Source organism: Convolutriloba macropyga, chromosome 9, assembly GCF_964194025.1.
Source record: "Convolutriloba macropyga chromosome 9, txConMacr16.3, whole genome shotgun sequence".
In the NCBI taxonomy this organism is placed as follows: Eukaryota; Metazoa; Xenacoelomorpha; order Acoela; family Convolutidae; genus Convolutriloba; species Convolutriloba macropyga.
Window position 1 is genome coordinate 37,259,150 of NC_134476.1, and position 27,308 is coordinate 37,286,457.

The 27,308-nt window shown below is 36.4% G+C and overlaps 1 protein-coding gene across 3 annotated transcripts in view; it reads right to left on the bottom strand.

The window, feature by feature from the left end:
* Positions 1 to 27,308, bottom strand: part of LOC142345764 (uncharacterized) — a 170,167-nt gene that overhangs the window by 20,463 nt on the left and 122,396 nt on the right. For all 3 annotated transcript variants that reach the window (XM_075398080.1, XM_075398082.1, XM_075398081.1), the window contains 3 exons: positions 24,623 to 24,845; positions 18,598 to 18,874; positions 9,471 to 9,643 (listed from right to left, as the gene is read on the bottom strand). In XM_075398080.1, coding sequence (XP_075254195.1) covers positions 9,471 to 9,643; positions 18,598 to 18,874; positions 24,623 to 24,845 — 673 coding nt within the window. The remainder of the gene's footprint in view (positions 1 to 9,470; positions 9,644 to 18,597; positions 18,875 to 24,622; positions 24,846 to 27,308) is intronic.

The window sequence follows — 27,308 nt, forward strand, 5'->3', positions numbered from 1 at the left end:
TGGTCTGAAATTCATATATGTATAAACACAAACACCCAAAATGCGAACACAGATTTCACACTGCACACCCCCATCCCCCAAATCCCATCCCTGACACCCCAGAATCTTCTGATGCACATTTCCGACGCACCTTTAACCCCTTCCCCAACAACAAGTTACCCCTTCAGCAAACCCCCTTCTTCGCTATAAACAACTGCAAACCACCCCAATTACATCAATGTCCAGGTCCTTTACTCCTGAATTTCTATCCCTAAAACACTTTGAAGAAACCATCCCTTATTTTGATTTTGTACTCAAACGATTTACCTTAGAATGCACATATAACATCTACAAATAATAAAACCTCAACTCCCAAAAAGCCCAAAAGCTCCCCTGCTAAACCAACTGAAATGCTCTCGAAGACAAAATCAAAGAGCAAGAGTATTTTCACGTAAAATTTCGGGTAAACAACAAAAACATTGTCTTTTCTCACGGCAAAACCGTCAAACTTTCTAAACAAAACTTTAGTACTTAAAACAAAAATCCATAAAAGACAAAAAGAATCACTGTTTCTCTTTACAGGAAAAAGTAATTCAACATTCCTAACAAAAAGACAAATTAACAATTTCTAACAAATATTTTTACCCAACACCCCAAAACCATTAAAACACCTCTTTTGCACACCTCTTATGCACATTAGTTTACCTCTTATGCACATATACTTTATTGTTTACCTAGAAAGGACAAGAGGCCACGGGGCAATTATTTATACAAATATCCTACATCAAACCGGGTAAGTCGAATTGAAAAGATCGATTTCATTTCAAAATTATTATGCGACTGAATTTGTATCAAACTATTATTGTCCAACCATATTTGTACACGTACATCACAATCTTAACTCGGAATAACAATCTCTAAATGGTCGGGTAATTACTTTTACATCAACATTCACACCTGCCGTAACCCAGACGATTGGAACTTCTTCCACCTCGTCCACGTTTCTCGTTTTACCCAATTCCTTAGACTTACGCGCACCCCCCCCCCATTTAACCCTTTTCTTATATGGTCTCTTAGTCATAGTGAATTCTTTTTTTTACTAAAGATTGTGTATGATCCGTAACATCCGAGGAGCCACCGACGTCCTTATCTCTTTCACCGACGTTCTTTAACCATCGACGTCTTTAATGCCATAATAAAGCGCCGCTTCCTTGCCTTTGAATTTCAAAACGTTCTCATCTCCTTGCTCATTTCGTGCCCCTAACCCAAAAGAAGTAAATGTCCTTTAGGCAACTCTAGAATTTGGTAAATCATGTGCTTCCAAGCCAGTAACTAGGGAGACTCTCAATGACATTGTTAAAACGGCATAAGCACAGAGTGATGGCTGACATAAAACGCTAGACTTGTTTGATAGATAGAACCAAATATCACTCGGTAGCTCACTAGCTTTAGGACCACGTCTAATTAACTCTAAGAAATACTGGGGTGTTCCTACAACATTATCAAATGCAATGGACGTCGTGTAGCTTCCACAAATGGGAAAAAGTTTTTCTCCTACAATTGTCTTCGATTTACTATTACTTCCACCTATTTCTATATGTGATCGTGTCCACCAGGAACCAAACTGAATTATTGCATCTCTCCTATTACAATCTAAAATGGAGGGATCTTCTCCGCTTAAAACTCTTTCAATGTTAAATGTCCAGCCGACTGAGCCATACAAATATTCATAGACTGATACCTTCGTAAAAATGCGTGATTCATCAGGGTAATTTGGCATATCAATAAAATTTTCAACTTGGTTGATTTCAGCAAGCGCTTCCGTTTCTCTACTAAAATCTTCCGTTAACCCGACTATTTCTTCATTTCGAATCTCGAAAGGCAACTTCGGCCAACCGTTTCTAACTACTATTGACCCCCTCCCCTCTTCAACTAACTTAGCCCTTAACTGATGCCAACTCTTCATCCCAGAACCGTCAACCCAGGGAACTTCTTACCACCAAAGCTCTTCTAACTTACCTTTCTTTAGATACTCCTTAAACTTATATATATCCCCCAATAGATCACCTTTGCCGGGTACGCCTAAACAAGGCCATATTAATTTTTTTTATAAAATGAATAAAAATCAAAACTATACAAAAAACAAATCTTTCTGGTTGTGTCGATAGAATATTTGTCACCTTAACCCAGTAAACTGTCGAGCCATAACACTTCTCTGAAATAATATTTATAAACTCGACAAACAAAACAGTCGAAAAACATCTAATTAAAACCCAGCAAACAACCCAAAAAAGAAAGAATCTAACCCCCAACAAACTTGTATCAAAAACTCCGTTAGCAGTCAATCGAATTAATATATATTCAAAAGAAAATCTTTGATGCACAATCACCGTTCCCATTAAAATTTCCCCAGTTTCCGTCAATCAATTTCCTTCTTATCCCACAAAATATAATCAAAAAAGACACTTGGCAATCCCATTATTTAATACTATTCAAAAGGCTCAAAGAAAAGTTCCATTAACTCAGCTTCTAGTCTTCACTACTACTACTGCTATCGCTAATGCAATCTGTCGTGGTATTCTCTTCCTGCACTATAGAACTATCAACGCAATTACGAAGGGGATAATTGAGAATCTAATCCCTGGGGCACCTGATGCATCCACCCACACACCACAAAGAGAGTGAGGATAAGCCGTAAACTGCCGTTGCGTCCCTCAACGATAAAAATTGTATTTCATTGGCAAAAATGACAACAGACTCATTCTTATGAAGTCTTTCACAAGCAAAACTTGCACATACGAAAACGCCACCAAAGCAACGAACTTCAGCATTTCCCCACTGAAAACCTTCAAAAAACTTAAAACCAGAACTCAAATTCACCAGAACTCCAAACGCTTTTCTAGATAGTCGCAGTATCGAACATGAAGACTCAGACTGAAGAAAACTTATAAAAAATTTACTATCTATTAATAGGATGCCCTCTATTCTGATTGGAAAAAAATGTAAAACATACCCGGCAGATTGCCGGAAAATAGCCGCCGTTGATTCCAATAAGCATGATGGGGATTGAAAGAATAGATATCGAAAAAAAGATGTTTGTAGAAAAACATTTTTTAAGTCCGATTTATTTTGATGGCATTTCGTAGTTAACATACTTCTGTTTCTTAGAGAGGCTACAGGGGCTACTATCAATACCAAACATACCCGGCAGATTGCCGGAAAATAGCCGCCGTTAATTCCAATAAGCATGACTGGGATTGAAAGAATAGAAGGTATTGAAAAAAAAAGATTTTTGTACAAACATTTTTTAAGTCCGATTAATTTCGATGGACTATATATATTTCGTATTTGAGCAGACTTCTATTTCTTAGAGAGAGGCTACAGGGTTACTATCAATACCAATAAGCATTAGAGATGGTAACTAAGACTTATAGGAACGATGTTCAAATAGCGGGCATCTAAAATTGGGCTTTATGGGTTTATCCCGTTTCTACTTCTGATTTCAATTTTTTATACTGACTCTGTTCATTTTGAATTGCTTTGCTGAGCAACTGATGTTCAAAATCACTTTTAGCAGAATGGGAGAAGAGAGAAACTAGCCTAGAGAAGTCAAAAAGATTTCACGCAAAATGTTGAAAAAGCGGCAAAATGAGGTAAAGCGAAACATTTTTGTATTCGACGAAGTAAACAAAAAAAGGAGCGCTATAATAGCCGGCTGAGAAGATGAGGGCGGCTATTAATAAGAAGTATATATAAAAAATGCATCGCACTATTTATTCATTCTTTGTCAAATTGATTCTTGACAAACTCAGAGCAATTCTTCATCATCAGAACTTTAAAAAAATTTCTTCTAAGCAGAACACCGGACGATTACGAACCTAAACAATTAGAAAATATTTTGGAAAAGAAACATAAAAAACGTACTTGGAACCAAAATATTAGTAGACAAACTCCTATTAGAATCACTCTGCAGAGAGTTACCATAATCGCCATAATCCTTTATCACCAAAATCAAGTCCAAGTCCCATAAGTGAAACATAACTAGAAAATTGAACCAATGTAAGAAAACTGAGGAAGAGAAAGTACACAATTATTCAAAAAAGACAGCAGAACACCGAGACGTAACGTAAATTTTAAATAGCAACAGATAGAGCATTGATTTGATGGAGTCGCTGATGCAGCATATAATACCCTCTTAACAAACGACTTTTTAATCAGGCTCAAATTGTCTATTTCATTTTCTTAACCGTGCTATATTATTCAGATTCTTCATTATGTACGAGCTCGTTATTGAGCTGAAAGAATTCTTAAGTTGCCGTAGGTGACAGTGTTGAAAAGTCATTTACTGATTAAGGTAACCGATACTATAGTGATCTAAAGAGAACTTACAATTGGCATCATAGCCGGCATATTGACGGATAATAACCGCCGTACCCCACTGACCGACAATGGGATTGAAACAGAAAGGAAAGAATAACGATAAAAATTAAAGATCGTCTAAACGGTTTTAAATTGATCCGCAGTTTCATTAGATTCGATAAATATGACGAATTCAGCCTCTAAATTGGAGTATGCCAGTTAGCAAAATACTCTAAAGGTATTTGATAACTGAATGCAATGTCTTAAGCAAAAAAAATTTATGTGCCCGTGCTTTATCGGCTTATCTCATTTTTTGCCTCTTGAAAATAAATGTATTGGCGTAATTTTGCTGAAAGAATTCTAAATTCCATTTAGTTGAAAAAGCGATTGAGGTAAGTCAGATGTCAAACGTGAAAGTCGTGACTTATGTAAAACGAAAAACGTGACCGAAAGGTAAATTGAATTAAAAAAAGGGAGCACCTAAATGATAGCCTTTGAGAGGGTGACGGCGGCTGTTAAACACCAATAATGTTGCTTGTTCTTTTTTCTCATTGGAAGTGTATTGACAATTAGCCTATAGTCCAACAACAGGAGGTTATTATGAATCTAATTTGCACAACCGCCTAAAACGGAGATTTGTATTATACGCAAAAAGAATAACCTGTATTGACAAACATGACAGGGGATTGCCATTCATGTATGTAATAAAAATCGATGGACCAATACTGAATCTGGAGGGCCTCCACGTCATAAGCCATTTATGACTTATGATTTGCCATTAAGACGCTGCACCGTTTAATTCAAGACGTTGCTGAGATTTTGTTATTTAAGGTTATTATGTTATTGATATGATTTTTGATATTTTACTTTTGAACATTAAGGCATTTTCCATTTAATAAGTTCTGAAGACATTATTATGTGTCAAAGATCTTTTTAGGTCTAGAAAAAAAAATATTTCACTATTATGGGTGCCAAATCGCATATATTCAAAATAACAGCCAGATGAGGCCTTATTGCAAGGCCGATATTTTTTGTGGTACTTCGTTTGGGGAGACTTGATAAAGAAACATGGATTACTTAACATTATCTAATAAATTTTTTGAAAGTTCCCTTTACACCCCTAATTTACAGCTACACAATAATTTTGGGGAGAGCAGGGAGCGTAGCGCTGCCGGGCTGGTGTTGCGGGTACGCAGGGGTGCTTGTGGTGGTAGCAGTGGGGTGGGGGGGGGGGTGAGTGGGAGGGGATGGGGTCAAACTGTAAGAATAGTCATTCACAATTTCACAATATTAATTTATGTCTCCTCAATAACTTCCGAGAATCGCATCGAGAACAGAACGGCTCTCGGAGAAAATTCACGAAAAATTTGCTGGTAAGGCAAAATTTTATGAGAGCAAAAAGTTGCATTAAAACTTTGTTTCAGAGCAATTCATCAGGAATAGAGCCAATTAATCAGGAATAGAGCCAAAAACTTCAATTCTTAGACCACGAAAAGCGCAATTCTGATTTTGAATAATAGTCGAAATCTGACGGACGGACGAAAAACTCTAAAGAAGCAACAAATTATACAACATAGCTGGCAGATTGCCAGAAAATAGCAGCAATAGCTTCGTAGATCTGCAGCCTCAAAAAAACAGCGAGAAAGACAGACCAAAAAAATTCGTCTTTTCATTGAAGGCTGATATGTTATATTTTGATTAAAAATCTGTAAGTTTTTGCTGCCTCTATTAGCTGCTCTCTAATATCCTTCATTTAAAGTGACACACACCCATTTGACCTTATCTCTTTGAATTAAAGTAAATAAGTCAATTTCAAAGTGAGGAAGTCATTTTTCAGAGTGAGGTAAGTCAAGTGTGACCAAATATTTAATCACGCGAATGAGCAAAAAAACTCGCTCCACTAAGAGCAAAAAATGACGTCACACACGCACTTCAGTTGAAATTGCATGAACGAATGAACAAAAAGCAGATTTCAAGTGGTTGTGACGTCATATGATCGTAAAAATCGCGACGACGAAATAAAAAACATAGCCGGAAGAATTCCGGAAGCGACTCGAAGCGTTAAAACTTCACTAACAAAACCGTATTTGCAGCGGAAGCCACTACTTTTTGTATTAGACCATTAACATGGATTGCTTAACATGGATATTTTTTGTGGTACTTCGTTTGGGGAGACTTGATAAAGAAACATGGATTGCTTAACATTATCTAATAAATTTTTTGAAAGTTCCCTTTACACCACTAATTTACAGCTACACAATAATTTTGGGGAGAGCAGGGAGCGTAGCGCTGCCGGGCTGGTGTTGCGGGTACGCAGGGGTGCTTGTGGTGGTAGCAGTGGGGTGGGGGGGGGGGGTGAGTGGGAGGGGATGGGGTCAAACTGTAAGAATAGTCATTCACAACTTCACAATATTAATTTATGTCTCCTCAATAACTTCCGAGAATCGCATCGAGAACAGAACGGCTCTCGGAGAAAATTCACGAAAAATTTGCTGGTAAGGCAAAAAATTTATGAGAGCAAAAAGTTGCATTAAAACTTTGTTTCAGAGCAATTCATCAGGAATAGAGCCAATTAATCAGGAATAGAGCCAAAAACTTCAATTCTTAGACCACGAAAAGCGCAATTCTGATTTTGAATAATAGTCGAAATCTGACGGACGGACGATAAACTCTAAAGAAGCAACAAATTATACAACATAGCTGGCAGATTGCCAGAAAATAGCAGCAATAGCTTCGTAGATCTGCAGCCTCAAAAAAACAGCGAGAAAGACAGACCAAAAAAATTCGTCTTTTCATTGAAGGCTGATATGTTATATTTTGATTAAAAATCTGTAAGTTTTTGCTGCCTCTATTAGCTGCTCTCTAATATCCTTCATTTAAAGTGACACACACCCATTTGACCTTATCTCTTTGAATTAAAGTAAATAAGTCAATTTCAAAGTGAGGAAGTCATTTTTCAGAGTGAGGTAAGTCAAGTGTGACCAAATATTTAATCACGCGAATGAGCAAAAAAACTCGCTCCACTAAGAGCAAAAAATGACGTCACACACGCACTTCAGTTGAAATTGCATGAACGAATGAACAAAAAGCAGATTTCAAGTGGTTGTGACGTCATATGATCGTAAAAATCGCGACGACGAAATAAAAAACATAGCCGGAAGAATTCCGGAAGCGACTCGAAGCGTTAAAACTTCACTAACAAAACCGTATTTGCAGCGGAAGCCACTACTTTTTGTATTAGACCATTAACTCCCTATCTCTCCAGGTCTGCTCTAAAAATTGGTGAAACTTGAACTACTGTCACCAAGAGACAAAAAATGCAGCAACATTTTATATTATTGAAAACGTTTGGTAACGTTGACAAATCCAAAATTATTAAGGTGGTCAAAAACTTGATAGTCTGAAAAAGCTGACAAGGTTATCAATTGCCCTCAAACAATTCATGATCCTAATCTGAAAAATTTAAGAATCAGAAAACACCTATAATTCCACCACTAATCACTGCAATTAAGACAAAACAACACACACCTGATCCTTGTTGTACATATGCTAATCAACATGATTTCATGCTAAATCAAAAATAAAATTGATCATAGAAAAGACATAAGCAGCAGAATATTCAAAGGCAAAAAACCGTTTAAATAAATACCAAGGCCAGAAGAAAGCTGCAGTAAATAGTCATAAGTGGAAATTTTGGAAAAGGCTTGCTATCAAACTCTAAGTAGTGCCTTATGTTGAATGAAATCAATTGCAAACCAAAGAAATGACGAAAATCTAAGAAAAAGCTGACATCATTCATTTTTTACGACTGAAAAAATCAATTTACCGAATATAAATGTAGGTGCCAGGACAAAGCTGGAATGATACTAACTAGATGGTGAAGAATATGGGCACAATGTAAGGAACACCGTAACAAAAAGACATTCTTAATTTTTGAAAGTTAAAAATCAATTCAAAAAATTCAAGAAAAACCAATACATTTCATTGTTCAGCATTCAAGACATAGAAAAGATAACTAGTCATCCGCTACAAAGATCTATCCTCCTGAAGAGAACAAAAATAGGAAAAAAGCAAAATTCAAAAATACGAAACATTGAAACATTTTGCAAAAAAATGGTCAGAGATCTTTTAAGTTAAGACTGCATTTATGAAACAGTTTTAACGCCAAAAAATGATTGAATTTTTATTGAAACGAAATTAAAGTCCCACATGTTGCACAAAAAAACTATTTCTAGCAATTACAACCAAAATACAAACAAAAAACTGACGAAAATCGGAAAAAAACTACCAAAATCGGATTAGCATAAGTACAATTTTTTGAAACAAAATTTTATCGAGGTAGAAAGAGGCGTTGAGTATATAAATATTAAAGAGAAGTTGCCATATTCACTGATTTTTGACAAAAAGACGGTTAAAAGACCCAAAAATGAAGAAATTAATAGAAAAAAAGCCAAAAATTAACTAAAAAATCAAAAAATTTGCGCCAATTTTCAATTTGAAACGCATTTCAGGCTCTGCAAAACACTGTGGCATCAATTTCCGAGGTTGACATTTCAATATAGTATCGAATAAAATTTATTTCTACAAGAAACCAAATTAAAAGCAGAAAGAATTGGGTCACTTAGACGAAAAAACGGCTAAAAACGGTTATCTATATAGGCCATTCAGTCAAAAACTACTTTTAAAAGTTAAAAAGTCGTTCACTAAACGCAGCGCATGATCAAAAAACTTCTCTCGCTAAGCGAAAATCTGTTCACCAAGACAGCTTTTCTCACTTTCGTTTTTAGGTCAAAATGCCGCGTGAACAAATCTACTTCCTGTAAAAAAACGAGAGAAAACCAATGCTCCTCTTCGAGTCGTAAAAAAACCAAGAGAAGGCCAATAATAGCCCCAGCTATCGCTGTGCGGCTATAAAAAAACCATGAGAAACCAAACAGTTACTAATGCTTTGATAGAGAGCACTCAGAAATCAATACTCGTCTTTGAAAGTCGTATAAAACCAACATAAGACCAATGCGAGATCCACTCAGCTATCACAACTAGTAATCATTTAACCTCATTCAAGCTATGAACCTTGTAATGACGTCTATTTTCAGTTAAAATTCGTAAATTTGCAAATTTTTCATGTTTACCGTGACGTGGGCTTTAATGGTCTGCTGTTCATTCTTGATATCCCAGATGTCGATTTGAAACTCGCTGCCACTGATTCCGGCACCTCCCCCAGACGATGCAGGGTTACCTCCTGAGTTTCCAGTCTGACCACTTGCTTGATTTGGTGTTTGAGAGCTCCCCGTCAGTTGCGGCGCTGAAATTATCCGATTAAAAAATCAATGCAGTCAATAAACCTGTTTGCGATAAAATTTCAACTCGTTCAGTTTTGATGTTCAACGAAGGAACAAAGCTTAATACCACCTAGCGGTCGGATGCTAGAAACAGCAAATACAAACATACCCGGCAGATTGCTGGCAAATAGCCGCCGTTGATTCCCATGAACAAGATTGGGACTGAAAGAAGAGAAAAAACTAAACATACCCGGCAGATTGCCGGAAAATAGCCGCCGTTGATTCCCATTACCGAGATTTGGATTGAGAGATAGCAGATAAAGAAAAACATAAACCGACAAATGTCGGAAGAATTGCTCTTGAACGACAGGCGAGGCAATTTAATTCAGGGGCTGTAGCCTAGATCAAATTATGGGTGCAAAAAAATTTTTCCTCCGCCTGGATTCGAACCACTGCCCTCCCGATCCACAGCCACAACTACTAACCACTGCGCTACAGAGCACATTCCTCACTTTTTCTGCAACCGAATTTATATTAGCTTTACTTCAGAGCAATAGAGATCACTCAAAAATGAAGAACGAAAGCGTGAAAAAGTCACTTGAGAAGTCAAAGAATGTTCTAGAAGAAAAGCGCAAAACTGTCAAGCGAAAAATTTGCATAAAAAAAGACACACACGTTTACTATAATTGCTATGAACTGCGTTCAAGAGCAATTAAAAAGGATTTCTGTACAAAGTGTGAACTATTTTGATGTCATTTTGGAGCTGAACGTACTCCTGTTTCATAGTGAGACCACACCGGGACTAGTATCATTACAAATAAGCATTAGAGATGGTAATTAAGAACAAAGTTCGAGTAACGTGCATCTAAAATTGGGCTTTATGGGTTTATCCCGTTTCTATTTCCGATTTCGTTTTTTGATACTGATTCTGTTCATTTTGAATTGCTTTGCTGAGCAACTGCAGTCTAAAAACACTTTTCGCAGAATGAGAGAAGAGTGAAACTAGCCAAGAGAAGTCAAAAAGATTACCTGCAAAATGTTGAACAAGCTGTGAACTAAGATAAAGCGAGAAAATTTTATTCGACGAAGTAAAAAACAAATTAGGAGCGCTATAATATCCGCCTGAGAAGCTAAGGCGGCTATTAATTAAAAAAAATGATTTTTGTACAAAAACAATTTTGAAGTGCGAACTATTTTTATGTCATTTTAAAGCTGAACATACTCATGTTCCGCAGTGAAACAACACAGGGGCTAGTATCATTGCCAATAAGCATTAGAGATGGTAACTAACAACAAAGTTTGAGTAACGAGCATCTAAAATTGTGCTTTATCTCGTTTCTATTCCGATTTAGTTTTTTGATGATGACTCATTTCATTTTGAATTGCTTTGCTAAGCAACTGCTGACACAAAACACATTTAACAGAATGAGATCAGAGTGAAAGCAGCCTGGAGAAGTCAAAAAGATTACACGCAAAATAATGACACTAGACTTTTTGGGTTAGATTCGGACTCTAGTCATTTTTAAGACAAATACGCTCTATAAGGAAAGAGTTCTAAGAGCTTATTCAAAATTAAAATTCGAAATCAAAAACTCAAAACTCCAATACTCAAGAATCAGGCCATATACGTTTGGCAGTTTTTAGATGCACACTGTTGATCTTTAACTAGTAAATGTTAATAAAATTTAAAGTTGATTAAGTGAGTTGAGAAGTAATTTTTTAAGTGAGGTAAGTCACGCAATTGACCTAAGAGCAGAAAAATGACGTCAAGCGCACAAATTTTAACTGCAAAGCAGTAGAAGTCACCACTGAAATTGAAAAAATCAATTGTCACAGGAACCATCGATGGAGACGACGAATAACATAGCAGGGCACGTCCTGTCCGACAATTCAAAGAAATTTCATTGATAAAAAAACAGACCGAATTTATATTAGCTTTACTTCAGAGCAATAGAGATCACTCAAAAATGAAGAACGAAAGCGTGAAAAAGTCACTTGAGAAGTCAAAGAATGTTCTAGAAGAAAAGCGCAAAACTGTCAAGCGAAAAATTTGCATAAAAAAAGACACACACGTTTACTATAATTGCTATGAACTGCGTTCAAGAGCAATTAAAAAGGATTTCTGTACAAAGTGTGAACTATTTTGATGTCATTTTGGAGCTGAACGTACTCATGTTTCATAGTGAGACCACACCGGGACTAGTATCATTACAAATAAGCATTTGAGATGGTAATTAGGAACAAAGTTCGAGTAACGTGCATCTAAAATTGGGCTTTATGGGTTTATCCCGTTTCTATTTCCGATTTGTTTTTTGATACTGAGTCTGTTCATTTTGAATTGCTTTGCTGAGCAACTGCAGTCTAAAAACACTTTTCGCAGAATGAGAGAAGAGTGAAACTAGCCAAGAGAAGTCAAAAAGATTACCTGCAAAATGTTGAACAAGCTGTGAACTAAGATAAAGCGGGAAAATTTTATTCGACGAAGTAAAAAACAAATTAGGAGCGCTATAATATCCGCCTGAGAAGCTAAGGCGGCTATTAATTAAAAAAAATGATTTTTGTACAAAAACAATTTTGAAGTGCGAACTATTTTTATGTCATTTTAAAGCTGAACATACTCATGTTCCGCAGTGAAACAACACAGGGGCTAGTATCATTGCCAATAAGCATTAGAGATGGTAACTAACAACAAAGTTTGAGTAACGAGCATCTAAAATTGTGCTTTATCTCGTTTCTATTCCGATTTAGTTTTTTGATGATGACTCATTTCATTTTGAATTGCTTTGCTAAGCAACTGCTGACACAAAACACATTTAGCAGAATGAGATCAGAGTGAAAGCAGCCTGGAGAAGTCAAAAAGATTACACGCAAAATAATGACACTAGACTTTTTGGGTTAGATTCGGACTCTAGTCATTTTTAAGACAAATACGCTCTATAAGGAAAGAGTTCTAAGAGCTTATTCAAAATTAAAATTCGAAATCAAAAACTCAAAACTCCAATACTCAAGAATCAGGCCATATACGTTTGGCAGTTTTTAGATGCACACTGTTGATCTTTAACTAGTAAATGTTAATAAAATTTAAAGTTGATTAAGTGAGTTGAGAAGTAATTTTTTAAGTGAGGTAAGTCACGCAATTGACCTAAGAGCAAAAAAATGACGTCAAGCGCACAAATTTTAACTGCAAAGCAGTAGAAGTCACCACTGAAATTGAAAAAATCAATTGTCACAGGAACCATCGATGGAGACGACGAATAACATAGCAGGGCACGTCCTGTCCGACAATTCAAAGAAATTTCATTGATAAAAAACAGACCCAGGATGACCAATGAGTTGATTGGAAAAACTATTTGCAAAGAAATACAAATAAATGGAAAAAACGCTGAACATCAAAGAGAAAATGCAGCACGCTAACAAAAAACCACAAGCCAGTAAGCGAATTTTTGTTCAAAAACCGCTTTCTCACTCTACTTGAAAACTAGAATGCAACGAATTCGCGCCGCAAAACCACTCGCTTTTTTGCTCCACTTCCTGTTCGGCGTGACCAAATCATCCCTTCAATTTGACTTCAAGATTCATAAAAATGTGTGAACAATAGCCGGAAGAATTTCGGAAGCGACTCGAAGCGTCAAAACTTCACAAAAAAGCTGAAGACACTACCTTTTGTATTAAACCATTAACTCATGACCTCCCCAGGTCTGATCTAAAAATTGGTGAAATTTAAACCACTGTCACAAATAGAAACAAAATGCAACAAAATTTTATATCATAGAAAACGTTTGGTAACGTTAAAAAGTCCGAAATAAATAGGATGGTCAAAATACTGACAAGCCAAAAAAGCCGACAAGGCTATCAATTGCCCTCAATAAATTTATGGTTTCAATCTCGAAAAGATCGCGATAGCAGACAAACAAAAATTTTAGAAACTAAGGTAAATACTTCAAAAAAGAATGCTCAGAATTAAGAATCAGAGAACTACTAAAATCAGATTTATAATCACAATAAATAAGACAAAAACAACACATACTTCTTGCTTGTTATAAATATGCTAGACAACATGATTTCGAATTAATACAAAAATTAAATCAATCATAGAGACAAAAGCAACAGAATAATATTCAAAGGAAATAAATTGTTTAAAACAATACCAAGGCCGGCGGGGTGGGGGAAGCGGTGAAAAGGGGTCTTTGGCTGCACGGGGCCCTTACGGCCTGAACAATGTGCAGGGGTGGTGATTGAAAGGGGGGACTCACACTTTAAGTTTAAGTCTCCAAAACAGTTTCTGTGAATCGCATACTTGGAGACTAGTAAGCTGAAGGCTACTCTGGGTGCTAACTTTTTATCCTCTTTTTGCAACCAAAGTTAAATGCGTCAGACGAAAAAATGGTCAAGCGAACAATTGCATGAAAAGACCACAGGACAATTAATTTTATTGCTGCAAAATTTGTTTGAGAGCAAAAAAACTTTCCATTGTTTTAAAATTTGTTCCTCAAAATAAACCAATTGGGCCGAATTGCTCTTGAACGACTGCTTTAATTAGTAATATCTTGGTCTGTCGGGAAAGGGGATAAACTGGGGCTGGTAAGGAGGTGGGGATCACCTAAAATTGTGATCAAGAGCGAAAATTAGATCAATTAAGTTTTATTTTGAATTTGAAGAACCGCAACTTTTGAAAAGCTGGATAGCTTAAGAGGATTGTACGATTACTCACGCACAGCTAAATTCATATCTCTATAAAAAGAAGTTGCCTAAAAATTGACCAAAAACTTCCGTTGCAGCTGATTATTTGCATCATTACAAAGGTCAACCTCATTTGTGTTCTCCTGATTTAATCTGATATTTGTTTCACTTTAATTTTAATTGGTTCCAAACGGACGTTATTGGACAGCACTGAAAAGTCAAGAGCTCTGAAGCAAAAAACATAGAAGACTCCAGAATCTACTCGAAAAGAACTTGACCCAGCCAAACGTTTCTCACCTACAAAAAAATGGTTTTCATCTTCCTGCCAACTTTTTTATAAATCAACTTTACTACAAAAAATTGAGGTAAAACAAAGAAGTACAGTCTAGTAACATTTTCATGAAAAGTTATCACAAGTTGCAACACAAAGCCATTACTCAGAACAGATTCTGCAATAAAATTGGTGCTCAGTCAATGACGTGATACAGATAAGAGAAAAAATTATACTGATCCATTTCAATGGATAAATCCGGTGGATAAAGGAAGATAAACAAAATGTACAAAACAAGTTTACAATCCTATTACAATAGTTTAAAATTTGCTGCAAATTTAAAGATCCCAAAACTTGTTCTAGAGAAATCTTGTTATAACGTCTCTCTTCCATCGATGACTACTAATGTGACCCACAAAACAACAAAAATACTTATCTGAATAAAAAAGAGAAAATTAATTCATGTGTTTCAGTAAAAAACTGGCCAATCAAATTTTAAAATTTCGCTTGCGGTCCCACACAACCTAAGTATTAGTTCAAGATAAACAAACTAGTAATCATTAAGCCCATAATGTATTCAGAAAACCAAAAAAAAATAGGCAGAAACTTCGAAAATATTTGTCTAAATTGAATCAAATTTTTAATACAAAAAAACATCGCCAAAACAAAAAGCAATTGAACGAAATATGTAGAAATTACTTGAATTATCTACTTTAACCAAACTGCTCTTCAATTAAATAAAAGTTACAAAGACTGCAAAGAAAGCATTAGCCCATAAATGCATCTAAAAGTGTAAACTTTGCTTGCACACTTCCAAATAAAAAAACAATTCCAGACAAACAATACGACAATTACGGGTCAAGATAATTTTGAACACTACTGGGCCAAAGAAGAAGTTAATTGAAATAATTAAAACTACTCAACTACTTTGAAAATCCACACGTGATAAAAAATTGCTCTGTCGAAGCAAAGTTTTCACATCTCTTTTTCTCGCTTATCTTTTGAAAACCAATATGACCACAATCCCCGCTCTCTGCTCTCCCTACTTTTTAATTTTGTTCCACAACAAACAATAAGTTTTAACACGAGACATTGAATTTTACATCCTGTTTGAGAACAACACGACTTAAAAAATAGCCTCCGGAAACGACTCGAAGTCTTATTCCCCGAAGGAAATGGTTTTTTAAATATCTCTTCGCAGATCCTATCAATGCATAGAAAACAAAAATTTTCGGAATAAAAACAAAAGATAAAGCAGCCAGATTAAAACATACCCGGCAGATTGCCGGAAAATAGCCGCCGTTGATTCCAAAAAGCATGATTGGGATTGAAATAACAGAAGATATTGAAAAAAAAAGATTTTTGTACAAAAACATTTTTTTAAGTCCGATTTATTTTGATGGCATTTCGTAGTTGAACATACTTCTGTTTCTTAGAGAGAGGCTACAGGGGCTACTATCAAAAACAATAAGCATTAGAGAGAGGTAACTAATACTTATAGGACCGACGTTCAAATAGCGGGCATCTAAAATTGGGCTTTATGGGTTTATCCCGTTTCTATTTCTGACTTCTATTTTTTATACTGACTCTGTTCATTTTGAATTGCTTTGCTGAGCAACTGATGTTCAAAATCACTTTTAGCAGAATGAGAGAAGAGAGAAACTAGCCTAGAGAAGTCAAAAAGATTTCACGCAAAATGTTGAAAAGGCGGCAAAATGAGGTAAAGCAAAACATTTTTTTATTCGACGAAGTAAAAAAAAATAGGAGCGCTATAATAGCCGGCTGAGAAGATGAGGGCGGCTATTAATTAACATGGAAAATTAAGAAATTTCTATTTATTTTCCACATAGTACAGGCAAGCACACAAAAGAAAAACGTTGTTTCTAGCAACGAAACATATTAATATAGTCAAAAAATATTAGCCAAGCCCTAATTAGCTCACGAACATCTCGAGATAAAGGAGATGGTTGAAAAAAACAATAAATTAGAAGTTTTCGCATGCAGAAAATATGAGAAAACGAGAAAAGGAGCAAAAATTGACAGAAAATGGGAAAAATTGTTTCAATTTCTCAATGGTTCTTGAGAAGGGGTCTCTGGCTGCACGGGGCCCTTAAGGCCTGAACGATGTCCAGGGGTGGTGATTGATAGGGGGGACTCACACCATAAGTATAAGACTCCAAAACAGTTTCTGTGAATCGCATACTTGGAGACTAGTGAGCTGAAGGCTCTAAGAGAACTTACTGCCCGCTGGGCGCTACCTGTTTATCCCGTTTTTGAGGACGAAAGTCAACTGATTTAAAAAGCTTAAAACAGCTTAAAAAATTACTTAATAGAAAGCTGATGAGACCTGTCAGTGTTTCGCCAAAGCAACGGGACATCAAAAGAAAAAATATAGGCAAAACTCAAACAATTCACTAAACTTCCATAAAAACAAATAATGTCTAAATGATAAACTTCATTACCTGTCAAATAAAACGCCCTTAACAATTCATTATCATTTCATTAGAAATCCAATCAGACCTGTTATTATTGAGCTTATGCAATATATATTTTAAGTAGTGTTAAATTCAAAGATCAATAACTATAAACCAGTAATAAAATTCATTTAAGCCCCAGTAGAAAGCCCATTAGAAAGCCCAAGACCTGTAGTTAATGACATTTAGTTACAGGACAACAAAAAGAACCTTACAAAACGGCTAAAACTTAAAAACAAGAAGTCTGGAAAAATCAGTAAATCTTCTAAAAAAACATCTTTCTTTTACGAGCAAAACAAAAAAAATTCACAAATAGTCGGCAAATAGCTGCCGTTTACCCACTCGACAAACATTGTGATTGAAACCAAAAAAATAAGAGAGAAGTGTCAAAGTGTTCTAATTTGGAGTAAAATTTCAATTAGATGCAAAATTATACTTAATTCAGCTTCTGAACTGAAGGCTGTCAGGCATAATAGTTGTGTAAGCTAGCAATCACTTAAATGAACCTTGGCAACTTAATCCACTATGACTTACTGGCAGGGCGTTATATGTTTATCCTGTTTCTTTGATATGACATAGCTCTTTTTGAGTTTGATCTTTAACTTAGACCGTATTCACTCCATTGCGTATTTCAAAGCGTGAAAGAATTTTTAAATCCATTTAGTTGAAATAGTGAGTAAGGTAAATCAGAAGCCAAGCGTGAAAATCGCGACTTATGTAAAAAGAAAAACGTAATCAAAAGGTAAAGCGAATTAAAAAAACATAGCAGGACAAGTCCTGACCTACAATTCAAAGAATTTTCCTTGACTAAACAAAAAACTGGCCTAGAAAGGACAATGAATGATTGGAAAAAACCGATGCGAAAATGCCGCTGGTGAACAAAAAAACCACTAGCGCGAAAGCGAAATTTTGTTCATGCAGTTTTCTCACCCTATTTAAAAATTTTTAAGTTCACGCCGCAAAACCACTCGCTTTTTCGCTCAACTTCCTGTTTCGGCCTCACCAAAATCATCGCTTGAATTTGACTTCAAAATTCATGAAGTGTTAACAGATGTTAAAAAAAATAGAGAACATTTTGAGTTGTAAAATGAAAATGTGAATTGCAAAATGTAAAATGAAAAAAATGTTAAATGAAAATGTGTGAATATCTTATTGAATGCAAACTTATAAACCACAGCTTCTCAGAAGGCCCCTAAAAATGTTATTCTCTTAAAATGGTTTAAACATGGCACCTTTATTAACCGTCCGTCGCGCAATTAATGTACAGCATGGTATTCAGTGCGCTTAAACATGTCACCCTTAAAACCTCTACTAACATTGAAGAGAATGAAACCATTTTGGGTGTTGACTTGTTCAGTTGATTTTCAGTAGTAAAACGCCACCAATTAAATTCAGCTGCTTAAAATTCTGAAGGAGAAATTTAGATCACGCAGAAATCAACAAATGACAAAAAAATCCGCTTAACCGTCGATTCTGTCAAACGAACAATCGCATAAGACCACAAGTGCCCACTTATTCAGTAACAGCTTGGCTTGAGTTTAACTGGACATACCTTGATTTCCTACAACACTTGACACATTAGAACTGGTAGCAGACTGCGGGGGACTTCCAGCAACGTCTCCGGAGTGCCCCGAGACACCCATAGCAACATCTGACCCTACAGCGCCAGAGGAGACAGAAGAAATGTTTGCACTGGCAAATGAATTATGAATCTGCTGAGAGTGGGACTGGCCAAGAAAGGGATTATTGTCTGGGGGACTCGGGGGATATTTGTCCCAGTCCTCTTCATCTACTATAGAGGGAATCGCTCCAGGCACATCACTTCCACCCTGTCAATAACACAGGTATGACACGACTCTTGACAAAGAGGCCCCACTGCTATTCATTATCAGAGAACAAACTTTATTACTCAAAACAAGCCAGTGGATACTTACTTAAACTAGTGACAAATTTTTAACATAGCACTAAAAATGCCATTCTCAAATAACCTAAGATTAATTCACTGAATTGCTGAAATTTACGCTTCAACTTTGGATTTTAGTCACACAAAAAGCAATGAAAATGCGCTTCTATTCAAATTCAAATGTAAACATAGCCGCCAATCTGCCGCAAAATAGCCACCGTAGGCCTGCTTGACGCCCATCTGTTTATGTTTCAGAAAGTGTTCCAATGAACGCGCAGTTTCAGCCAGATTATAAAATTATACTCAATTCAGCTTCTACACTGAAGGCTATTGAGCCTAATACCAAAGCCAGCTTTCTCGGTTTATGTCGACTTTCTTTTATTTTGGGCTTTTGAACTTGATGGTATTCACATCGCTTCATATAAGATAAGGAAGAACTTAAAATTCATTCATTTGTAACAGTGAGCGAGGAAAGTCAGGTGTCAAAGTGAAAGTCGTAAGAAAAACGTGATCGAAGGGTACAAATTTTTAAAAACCTAGCCGGAAGAGCCAGAATCTACTCGAAGTAAATGTTCACTTAGGCCTCAGCCAACTATTCGATGAACAAAATGAGTCCATACTCAATTATATCATAATTTTCAAACAACAACAGTAAATAATAACACGAGAAAAGCAAAATCTGTTCAAAACTGAAAAAACATCTGAGAAACTTTTCTCGCAAGTTGCAATTCTAAAACAACTATTGCAATAAGTTTTCATTCAATAAACGACTAACAACTGATAGAAAAATATGCGGTACATACAGAAAATCGAGAACCAAAAGGAAACAAAATTTTAGAAGTTTTTCAAAAAACTGCAAAACAGTGATTCCCCACAATTATTCAGAAAAAAATGAAATCTCTGCTCGTTGTGACCCCGCTCAATGCCTGTCACAAACACACTAACCAACCGTTTAAAGGGGTCTTTTCCTTTTATGCACCCCAGCTTTGTGGTTCCATATTATTAGCACCCCAAGCACACGTTTGATAGACATTTTTACTTAATGATTTACCATTTAATAAATTTAATGGCACATGCTCTGTATCTTGGGGGTGCACAACGCACTGGGGGCACAAACCGAACAAAAAGAGAACCATAAGGAAAATTACAAAATTGCACAATTTATTTCAGTAAAACTGTCCCTCATAACCTTGAAATTGTTGCCTCTTAGTAACAAAGTCTATTGAACAGCTCTCGCCAAATTAGACTATAAAGACTGTTCTATTTTACAAATACAACTCACAATCACGCGAATAATCAACAAAACCACACGAACAACTAATTGAAAACAAAGAAAATCCCCAAGTGCATAAAAATCATTGAAGAAAGAATTGCTAAAAATAACTGTCACACAGGGCAAGATGGTGAATATAAAATTACATCTCAAAGTCTAAAATTTGCTTCACATGATCAGAAAGGCTTCCAACCATACGAGTGCCAGCTAAAATAATTCAGACAATCTTTTCTCGCTCTCTCTTTCTCTCAGAATACTGCATAAACAAAAACCACTCTTTCGTTCTGCTCTGGACTTTTGTTCAGCAGAATAAACATAACCGACTAAAGTTGAGCGAATCACTTGAACCAGCGGCGATCGGTCAGAACCAGAGGCTCGGTGAAAAATCACCGAGCAGAAAATCGCATAAAAAACCACTGGACTAAGATAATTGCCACAAACTTTGTTTGAGAGCAATCAATAAATCTAAATCAAGATTTTTATTGAATTCGTTGATTTAGCTTTGAAAACTTTGAAACATAACCGGCTAACGTCGGGCGAATTGCCCTCAAACGACAGGCGAGCGGTTGGCTTCGTCAGTAGCTAGCCAAGGTTAAGTGAGGCTAGCTTTAGATAAATTGAAGGGGCGTGAGCACAGCGGGGGCAAGAGTGGGGGATCAATTTCTGAGAACCGCCCTTCAAACCATAAGCATAAGTCTCCAAACAAGTTTCTGTTAATCGCATATTTGAAGCCTAATGGGCTGAACGGCTCCAAGGGAACTTTATGCAAACTGCACGCTACCTCTTTATGCCGTTTCTGAAGACGAAAGTCAAATGGAACAGACGAAAAATCGGCCAAGCGAAAAACTGCAGAGACAAACAGGATTAATATATTTGCTAAAAATTGCTTTTGAGATCAATTAACAATAAAACAATGATTTCCTAAAAAGTGCCTGTTAAGTCATTCATGATAAAAACAAAACCGACTAAACGTCGGAAGAATTGCTCTTGAACGACTAGTGGGAGCTCTAATCAATTGCAGCCTGCTTCAGTCGGGGGGAGGGGGAACCTAAATTGGACTAAGAAATTCTATAGTGGTCTTCAAATAACCACAGAGGTTAACATATACCACTATTAAGACTTAAAGTAAAAAATGACACCAGTTTCGGCGCACTTTTCATTTGACTATTAGTATTAAATTGCCGCCAATTGAGTTCAACTGCTTGAAATTGTGATTGAGAGGGAATTTTAGATCACGCGAAATGCAAAACGTCAAGGGCGTAAAAGTCACTCGAAAAGTCAAAATTGTCAAGCGAAAATTTTGCATTAAAAAAAGACACACACGTTTACAATAATTGCTATGAACTACCTTCAAGAGCAACTAAACATTTCTACTATAACTCATTGTTAATCAGAGATGATGACATTACGCCACATAAAAGCAGCTGAAGTGCGACACCAACAAGAGAGAGCGTGAACGAAAAAGAAAAGGAAAGAAACTCCAAACGACGGAGAGAAAAAAGAGAAAAGACTATTTTCCATGATGGGATTCGACTCAGCGACTTCTAGTTTTCTAGCCTTATTACTAAACAAATCATATAGAAAAAACTGAAAAATGGCAAAATAAAAAACAGAAGTTTTTAAATTCGCAGTAAAAAAAACTTTAAAAACATATTTGTCTCAAACGTTCTTTCAAGTAACCCATCTCGAAGATTTAAAAAGTTTCGTTGGCCAGTATTGGTCGTTAAACTCGAAAAGGAAAAAAATTAAATTTTGGAAACAATTGCAAATTTTAACAAAATCTTGCCAAAATTCAATATATTAACATCTTAAGAACTATTTCATTGTCTCAAGAGACCATCCAGTATGCCTGCTTCACGCCTGAAATAGTTTCACTGACTCATAAAGATCCCTACATTTGGAACAAAAATTTTCCGAAAACTCGGAAAAAATTTAAATTTTATCCAAAAAGTACTGAAACTGGTAGTCATAAAAATGATCCCCATTCCTTTAGCTCTAGAAACTATGCAGCAGCTTATTATCAAACCTTGGAGGAGCTTATTATGCAGCAGCTTTTTATCAAACCTTGGAGTATCAAACTCTGGGCCCCTGGTGCCGAAAAAAATGACAAAATAGGATTTCAAAAAATAAGAATTGGAAGTTCTATTAAAAAAATTGCTAAAACTAGTGATATTAAAAACTTGAAGAATAATCCATGACCGACAAAAATTTTCCAGTAAGTTATCATCAAACCCTAACGGAGGAACTTTGACCCTTGAGGCTCAAAAGACCTGAAGAATGACTACAAATGTCAAGAAAAAAAATGGAAAAAAAATGTCAAAAAATGCTAACATTCGTGATCTTAAAAATTTGCAACAAATTCATTAAAATTTGAAAGAATTCATTAAATCTATCAATTAAACAAGAACCAAATTTCAAATCCAAGAGGAGGTTCCTTGGCTGAAAAAAAACCTAAAAATGACAAAGTTTCAACACTTTTGATAAGCTAGTTTTATCAAAAAATTGCTAAAATTTGTGAGATTAAAAAGTTGAGAAACTAATCCATGACCAAAAAAAATTTGTCAATAACTTATTATTAAACACCTTAGGACGTTTTCCGGCCCCTGCGTCTGGAAGAACCTGAATAAGGAAAAATAAATGTCAAAAAACTTGAAAAAAATGCACGTTTTGTCAAAAAAAGGCTAAAACTCGTGATGTTCAAATGTTGAAACCATTCCATTACCACTAGAAACTATACGGAAAACTATTACTGAAACAACCTAGAGGAAGTTCCTTGGACCTTGGGCTAATAAAAATAGAAAAAATGTCAAATACTTTCAAACATAGCCGGCAGTTTGCCGGAAAATAGCCGCGATAGACGCTTGGGGCCTTCCATGAATTGAAACAACTAAAGAGATTAGATAGACAGATCAACCACCAGTCCTTCAATAGACCACTAGCACTAGATTTTTGGGTTAGCTTTGGACTTTCATTTTTATGAGACACATAAGCTCTAAGGAAAGCCCTAATAGGGCTTTTCAAAATTAGGATCTTTTCAGTTTGTGCCCCCTCATCTTAGTCGGCGCATATTATTTGCACCCCTCAGATGCACGTGCAATAATTTTTACATAATGACTTACTATGTAATGGCACGTTCTCTGTAACTGGGGGCACATAACGTACTGGGGGTACAAACGGAGAGGATCCCAAAATTAAAATTCAAAGTCAAAAACTCTAATAATCAAGAATTAGGGCAAATATGTTTGGCACTATTTAGATGCACATTATTGAGCTTTAACAAGTAAATGTTCATAAAACTTAAAGTTCCATAAGTGAGTTCAGAAGTCATTTTTTGAGCGAGGTAAGTCATTGAAAAAGTCAATTCCAAGAAGTCAGGTTAAGACGAAACAAAAATCTGTTAGACGAAGTAAAAAAAATTAGGATCGCTATAATAGCCGTCTGGAATTGGAGACACGGCTATTAAAAAGCTTGGAAAAAATTGTGCGAAATAGTATAAATTTGCGAGGTTTTAGCGAGCAGTTGTTCGTCAGTAGCTACAAACGGGGGGTGGGAGGGGTGGGGTTGCACCGAGGGCTGATGGGGGGGGGGGGGGGGTTGGGGCAATAGTGGCGGGGGTATCAACAGTGGAGGGGTCTTCAACCTAAGAACCGCCCTTCACACCATAGGTATAAGTCCCCACAGAGCTGAAACAGAGCTGAAAGGCTCTAAGAGCACCTAATGCCCGCTGGAAGCTACCTTTTGGTAACGTTTTTGAGGACGAAAAGTCAAAAGCGTCAGACGAAAAATTGGTCAAGCGAAAAATCGCATAAAAAAGACCGTCAGGACTAATATAATTGGGATCTATTCTGTTTAGCCCCCCCCCCCCCCAAGCTTAGTGAGCATAAACCTTTTATGACCCCCAGACGCACGTGCTATTTTCTTACATAGTAACGTGCTATATAACAACATAGAATTTAACTGGGGTTCATAAAAAACACTGGGGGGCCGAAACAGAATAGATTCTATAATTGCTACAAACTTCGTTTCAGAGCAATTAAGAGCAATAGCTTAAGTAAGCGAAAACGAACCGGGAAACATAAACGGCAGTGGGGAAAACATAGGCGGCAGTGAAATTTAATAGCATTCAAGAGAAGAAACCCTTGGATGAAAGTCAAAAAGGCCAGACGAAAAATGGCATTAGAAAAGATCACAGGGCAATTCGTGCGTCATTTAACTTTGCATCCTGTGAAAAGAGAAGTCATTGATTTTTTTAAAAAAAGATCACCATAACTCTTGGAGTGGTAAAAAAACGGGAGCTCCCAAATAATAGCCGGCGAGAAGCTCGCGGCGGCTATCAAAAACCATTCTAGTTTACGCTTTTACTCGCATATATGGTATCTGGAAACTGTTCGCAAGTACTACTTGGTTGGGATAGGCTGTGTTGGGCGGACTAGTGGTTGTAGTATTGATATTCTGCGTATTTGCTGACTGGTGATGCTGTTGATCTTCAGCGGGAGTACCAGTGGTGGTGTTTCCTGCAGATGCAGATGCCGGCCTGCCTCCAAGTCTGAGGGAGTTGAGGAAAGGGACAAAAAGCTGCTTGGTCGTGTTGTCCTCATTCGCAGCAAAGTGCAGCAAAGCTTCGCTAAACAAACACAAAATCAATAAGTTTGAGCCGCAATTGTTAAACAAGCAGCAGTTCATAAAAGTCAAAAACAAACTCAAGGAAGCAATCAACCGTATAGTCTTGTAGAAATTTGTATCTTGGCCGTTAGAAGGTTTCTAGATAGAGACTGATTAGCACCCAAAAATCAAACATAACCGACTAACGTCGGGTGAATTGCTCTCAAACGACCGGCCAGCGGTTGGCACCGTCAGTAGCTAGCCACGGTTTAGTGAGGCTAGCTTTAGTTTAATTGAAGGGCGTGAGTTGAGGGCAGCGGGAGGTGCACCGCAGCGCGGCGGGAGGGTGCAACAGTGGATTGGGGGGACGGATATGGGGCGCTGGATGAAGTGTGTGGGATCAATTTCTAAGAACCGCCCTTCACACCATTAGTATGTCTCCAAAACAGTTTCTGTGAATCGCATACTTGAAGACTAGTGGGCTGAACGTCTCTAAGTGAACTTTATGCAAACTGGGCGCCACCTCTTTATCCCGTTTCTAAGACGAAAGTAAAATGGGTCAGACGAACAATCGGCCAAGCGAAAAATTAAATAAAAGAGACAAACAGGATCAAAATGTTTGCTATAAATTGCTCTTGAGAGCAATTGTAAATGATTTCCCAAAAAGTACCTGTTAGGTCTTTTATAATGAAAACATTTCTACTATAGCTCATTGTTAATGAGGATCACAGATGATGACATTACGTAACATAACAGCAGCTGAAGTGCGGCATCAACGGAGATAGATAGAGAGAGAGAGAGAGAGAGAGATAGAGAGAGAGAGAGACAAAACGTGAACGAGCAAGAAGGAAAAAGCCCCAACCGATAGAGATAGGAATATTTTCCATGAAGGGATTCGACTCTGCAACTTCTTGTTTTCTAGCCCTGTTAGTAAATAAATCATATAAAAAAACTGAAACAGGCAAAATTAAAAAAAAGATGAAAAAAAATTTTTTGTCTCGAGAGTTCTGTCAAGTAACCCATCTCCCAGACTTAAAAAAATTTTTTTGGCCAGTAATGGTAGTCAAACACAGAAAAGGACAAAAAACATCGAAAGTTTGGAAAAAATTGCAAATTTTAACAAAATCTTGCTAATATTCAAGATATTAATATCTTAATAACCTTTTCATTGTCTCAAGAGACTATCCAGTAGTCCTGTTTCAAGCCTGAAATAGTTTCACTGGCTCATAAAGATCCAAACAAATGGAAAAAAATTTTCCGAAAATTCAAAATTTTAAATTTTATCCAAAAAATACTAGAACTGGAGTAAAAAAAATTGATCACCATTCCATTAACTCTAGAAACTATGCAGCAGCTTGTTATCAAACCTTGGAGGAGGTCCCAGGGCCCGTAGTGCCGGAAAAAACTCAAAAACATGAAAAAAAGCAAATATTTTTAAAAATTGCTTAAATTCTTGATATTAAAATCTTGAAAAACATTCCGTTACATCTATAAACTACGCAGTAACAAATTATCAAACCCTAGAGGAAGTTCCGGGCATCTTGAGGCTAGAAAAACCTAAAAATGACAAAATTTAAAAACTTATAAATTTTCATTACAAAAATTGCTAAAACGTGATATTAAAAAGTTGAAATATAATCCATGACCAGCAAAAAATTTCTCATAACTTATTATCAAACCCTAATTCAGGTTTTCTGACCCTGAGTCTCAAAAACCTGAATAATAACTAAAAATGCCAAAAAAAAGAAAAAAAATTGGCAAAAATGTCAAAAGAAAAAGCTAAAAATCGTGATGTTAAAAAAATGCAAAACAATCCATTAAACCTAGAAATTACGCGGTAATTTATTGTCAAACCCCAGAGGAGGTTCCTTGGCTGAAGAAACCTAAAAAACGACAAATTTTGAAAAAACTTAGATAAGCTAGTTTTTTGAAAAAATGCTAAAATTTGTGACATTAAAAAGGTGAGAAACTTCCATGGCCAATAAAAATTTGTCAATAACATATTACCAAACCCCTTAGGAGGTTTTCTGGCCCCTGGGTCTAGAAAGACCTGAATAGAGAAAAATAAAAGTCAAAAAATTGAAAAAAATTGAACTGTGGGGTGGAAAAATAACAGCGCGAGGGGGCAATAGTGGGCGGGGGTCAACAGTGGAGGGGTTTTTGACCTTCACACAATAAGTATAAGTCTCTAAAACATTTTGAGCTGAAACAAAGCTGAAAGGCTCTAAGAGAACTTAGTGCCCACTGGGCGCTACCTGTTATCCCGTTTTTGAGGACGAAATTCAAAAGCGTCAGACGAAAAATCGGTCAAGCAAAAAATCACATAAAAAGACCGACAGGACTAATATAATTGTATACAAACTTCGTCTGAGAGCAATTAATCCATTTCCGAAAGAATTGCGTAGTAGTTTCTCTATTTGTTGGGAGTGATCCCTTTTCTCACCAAAAGTATGCTCTGTTGACTGCTTGAATACTGCACTTTAGA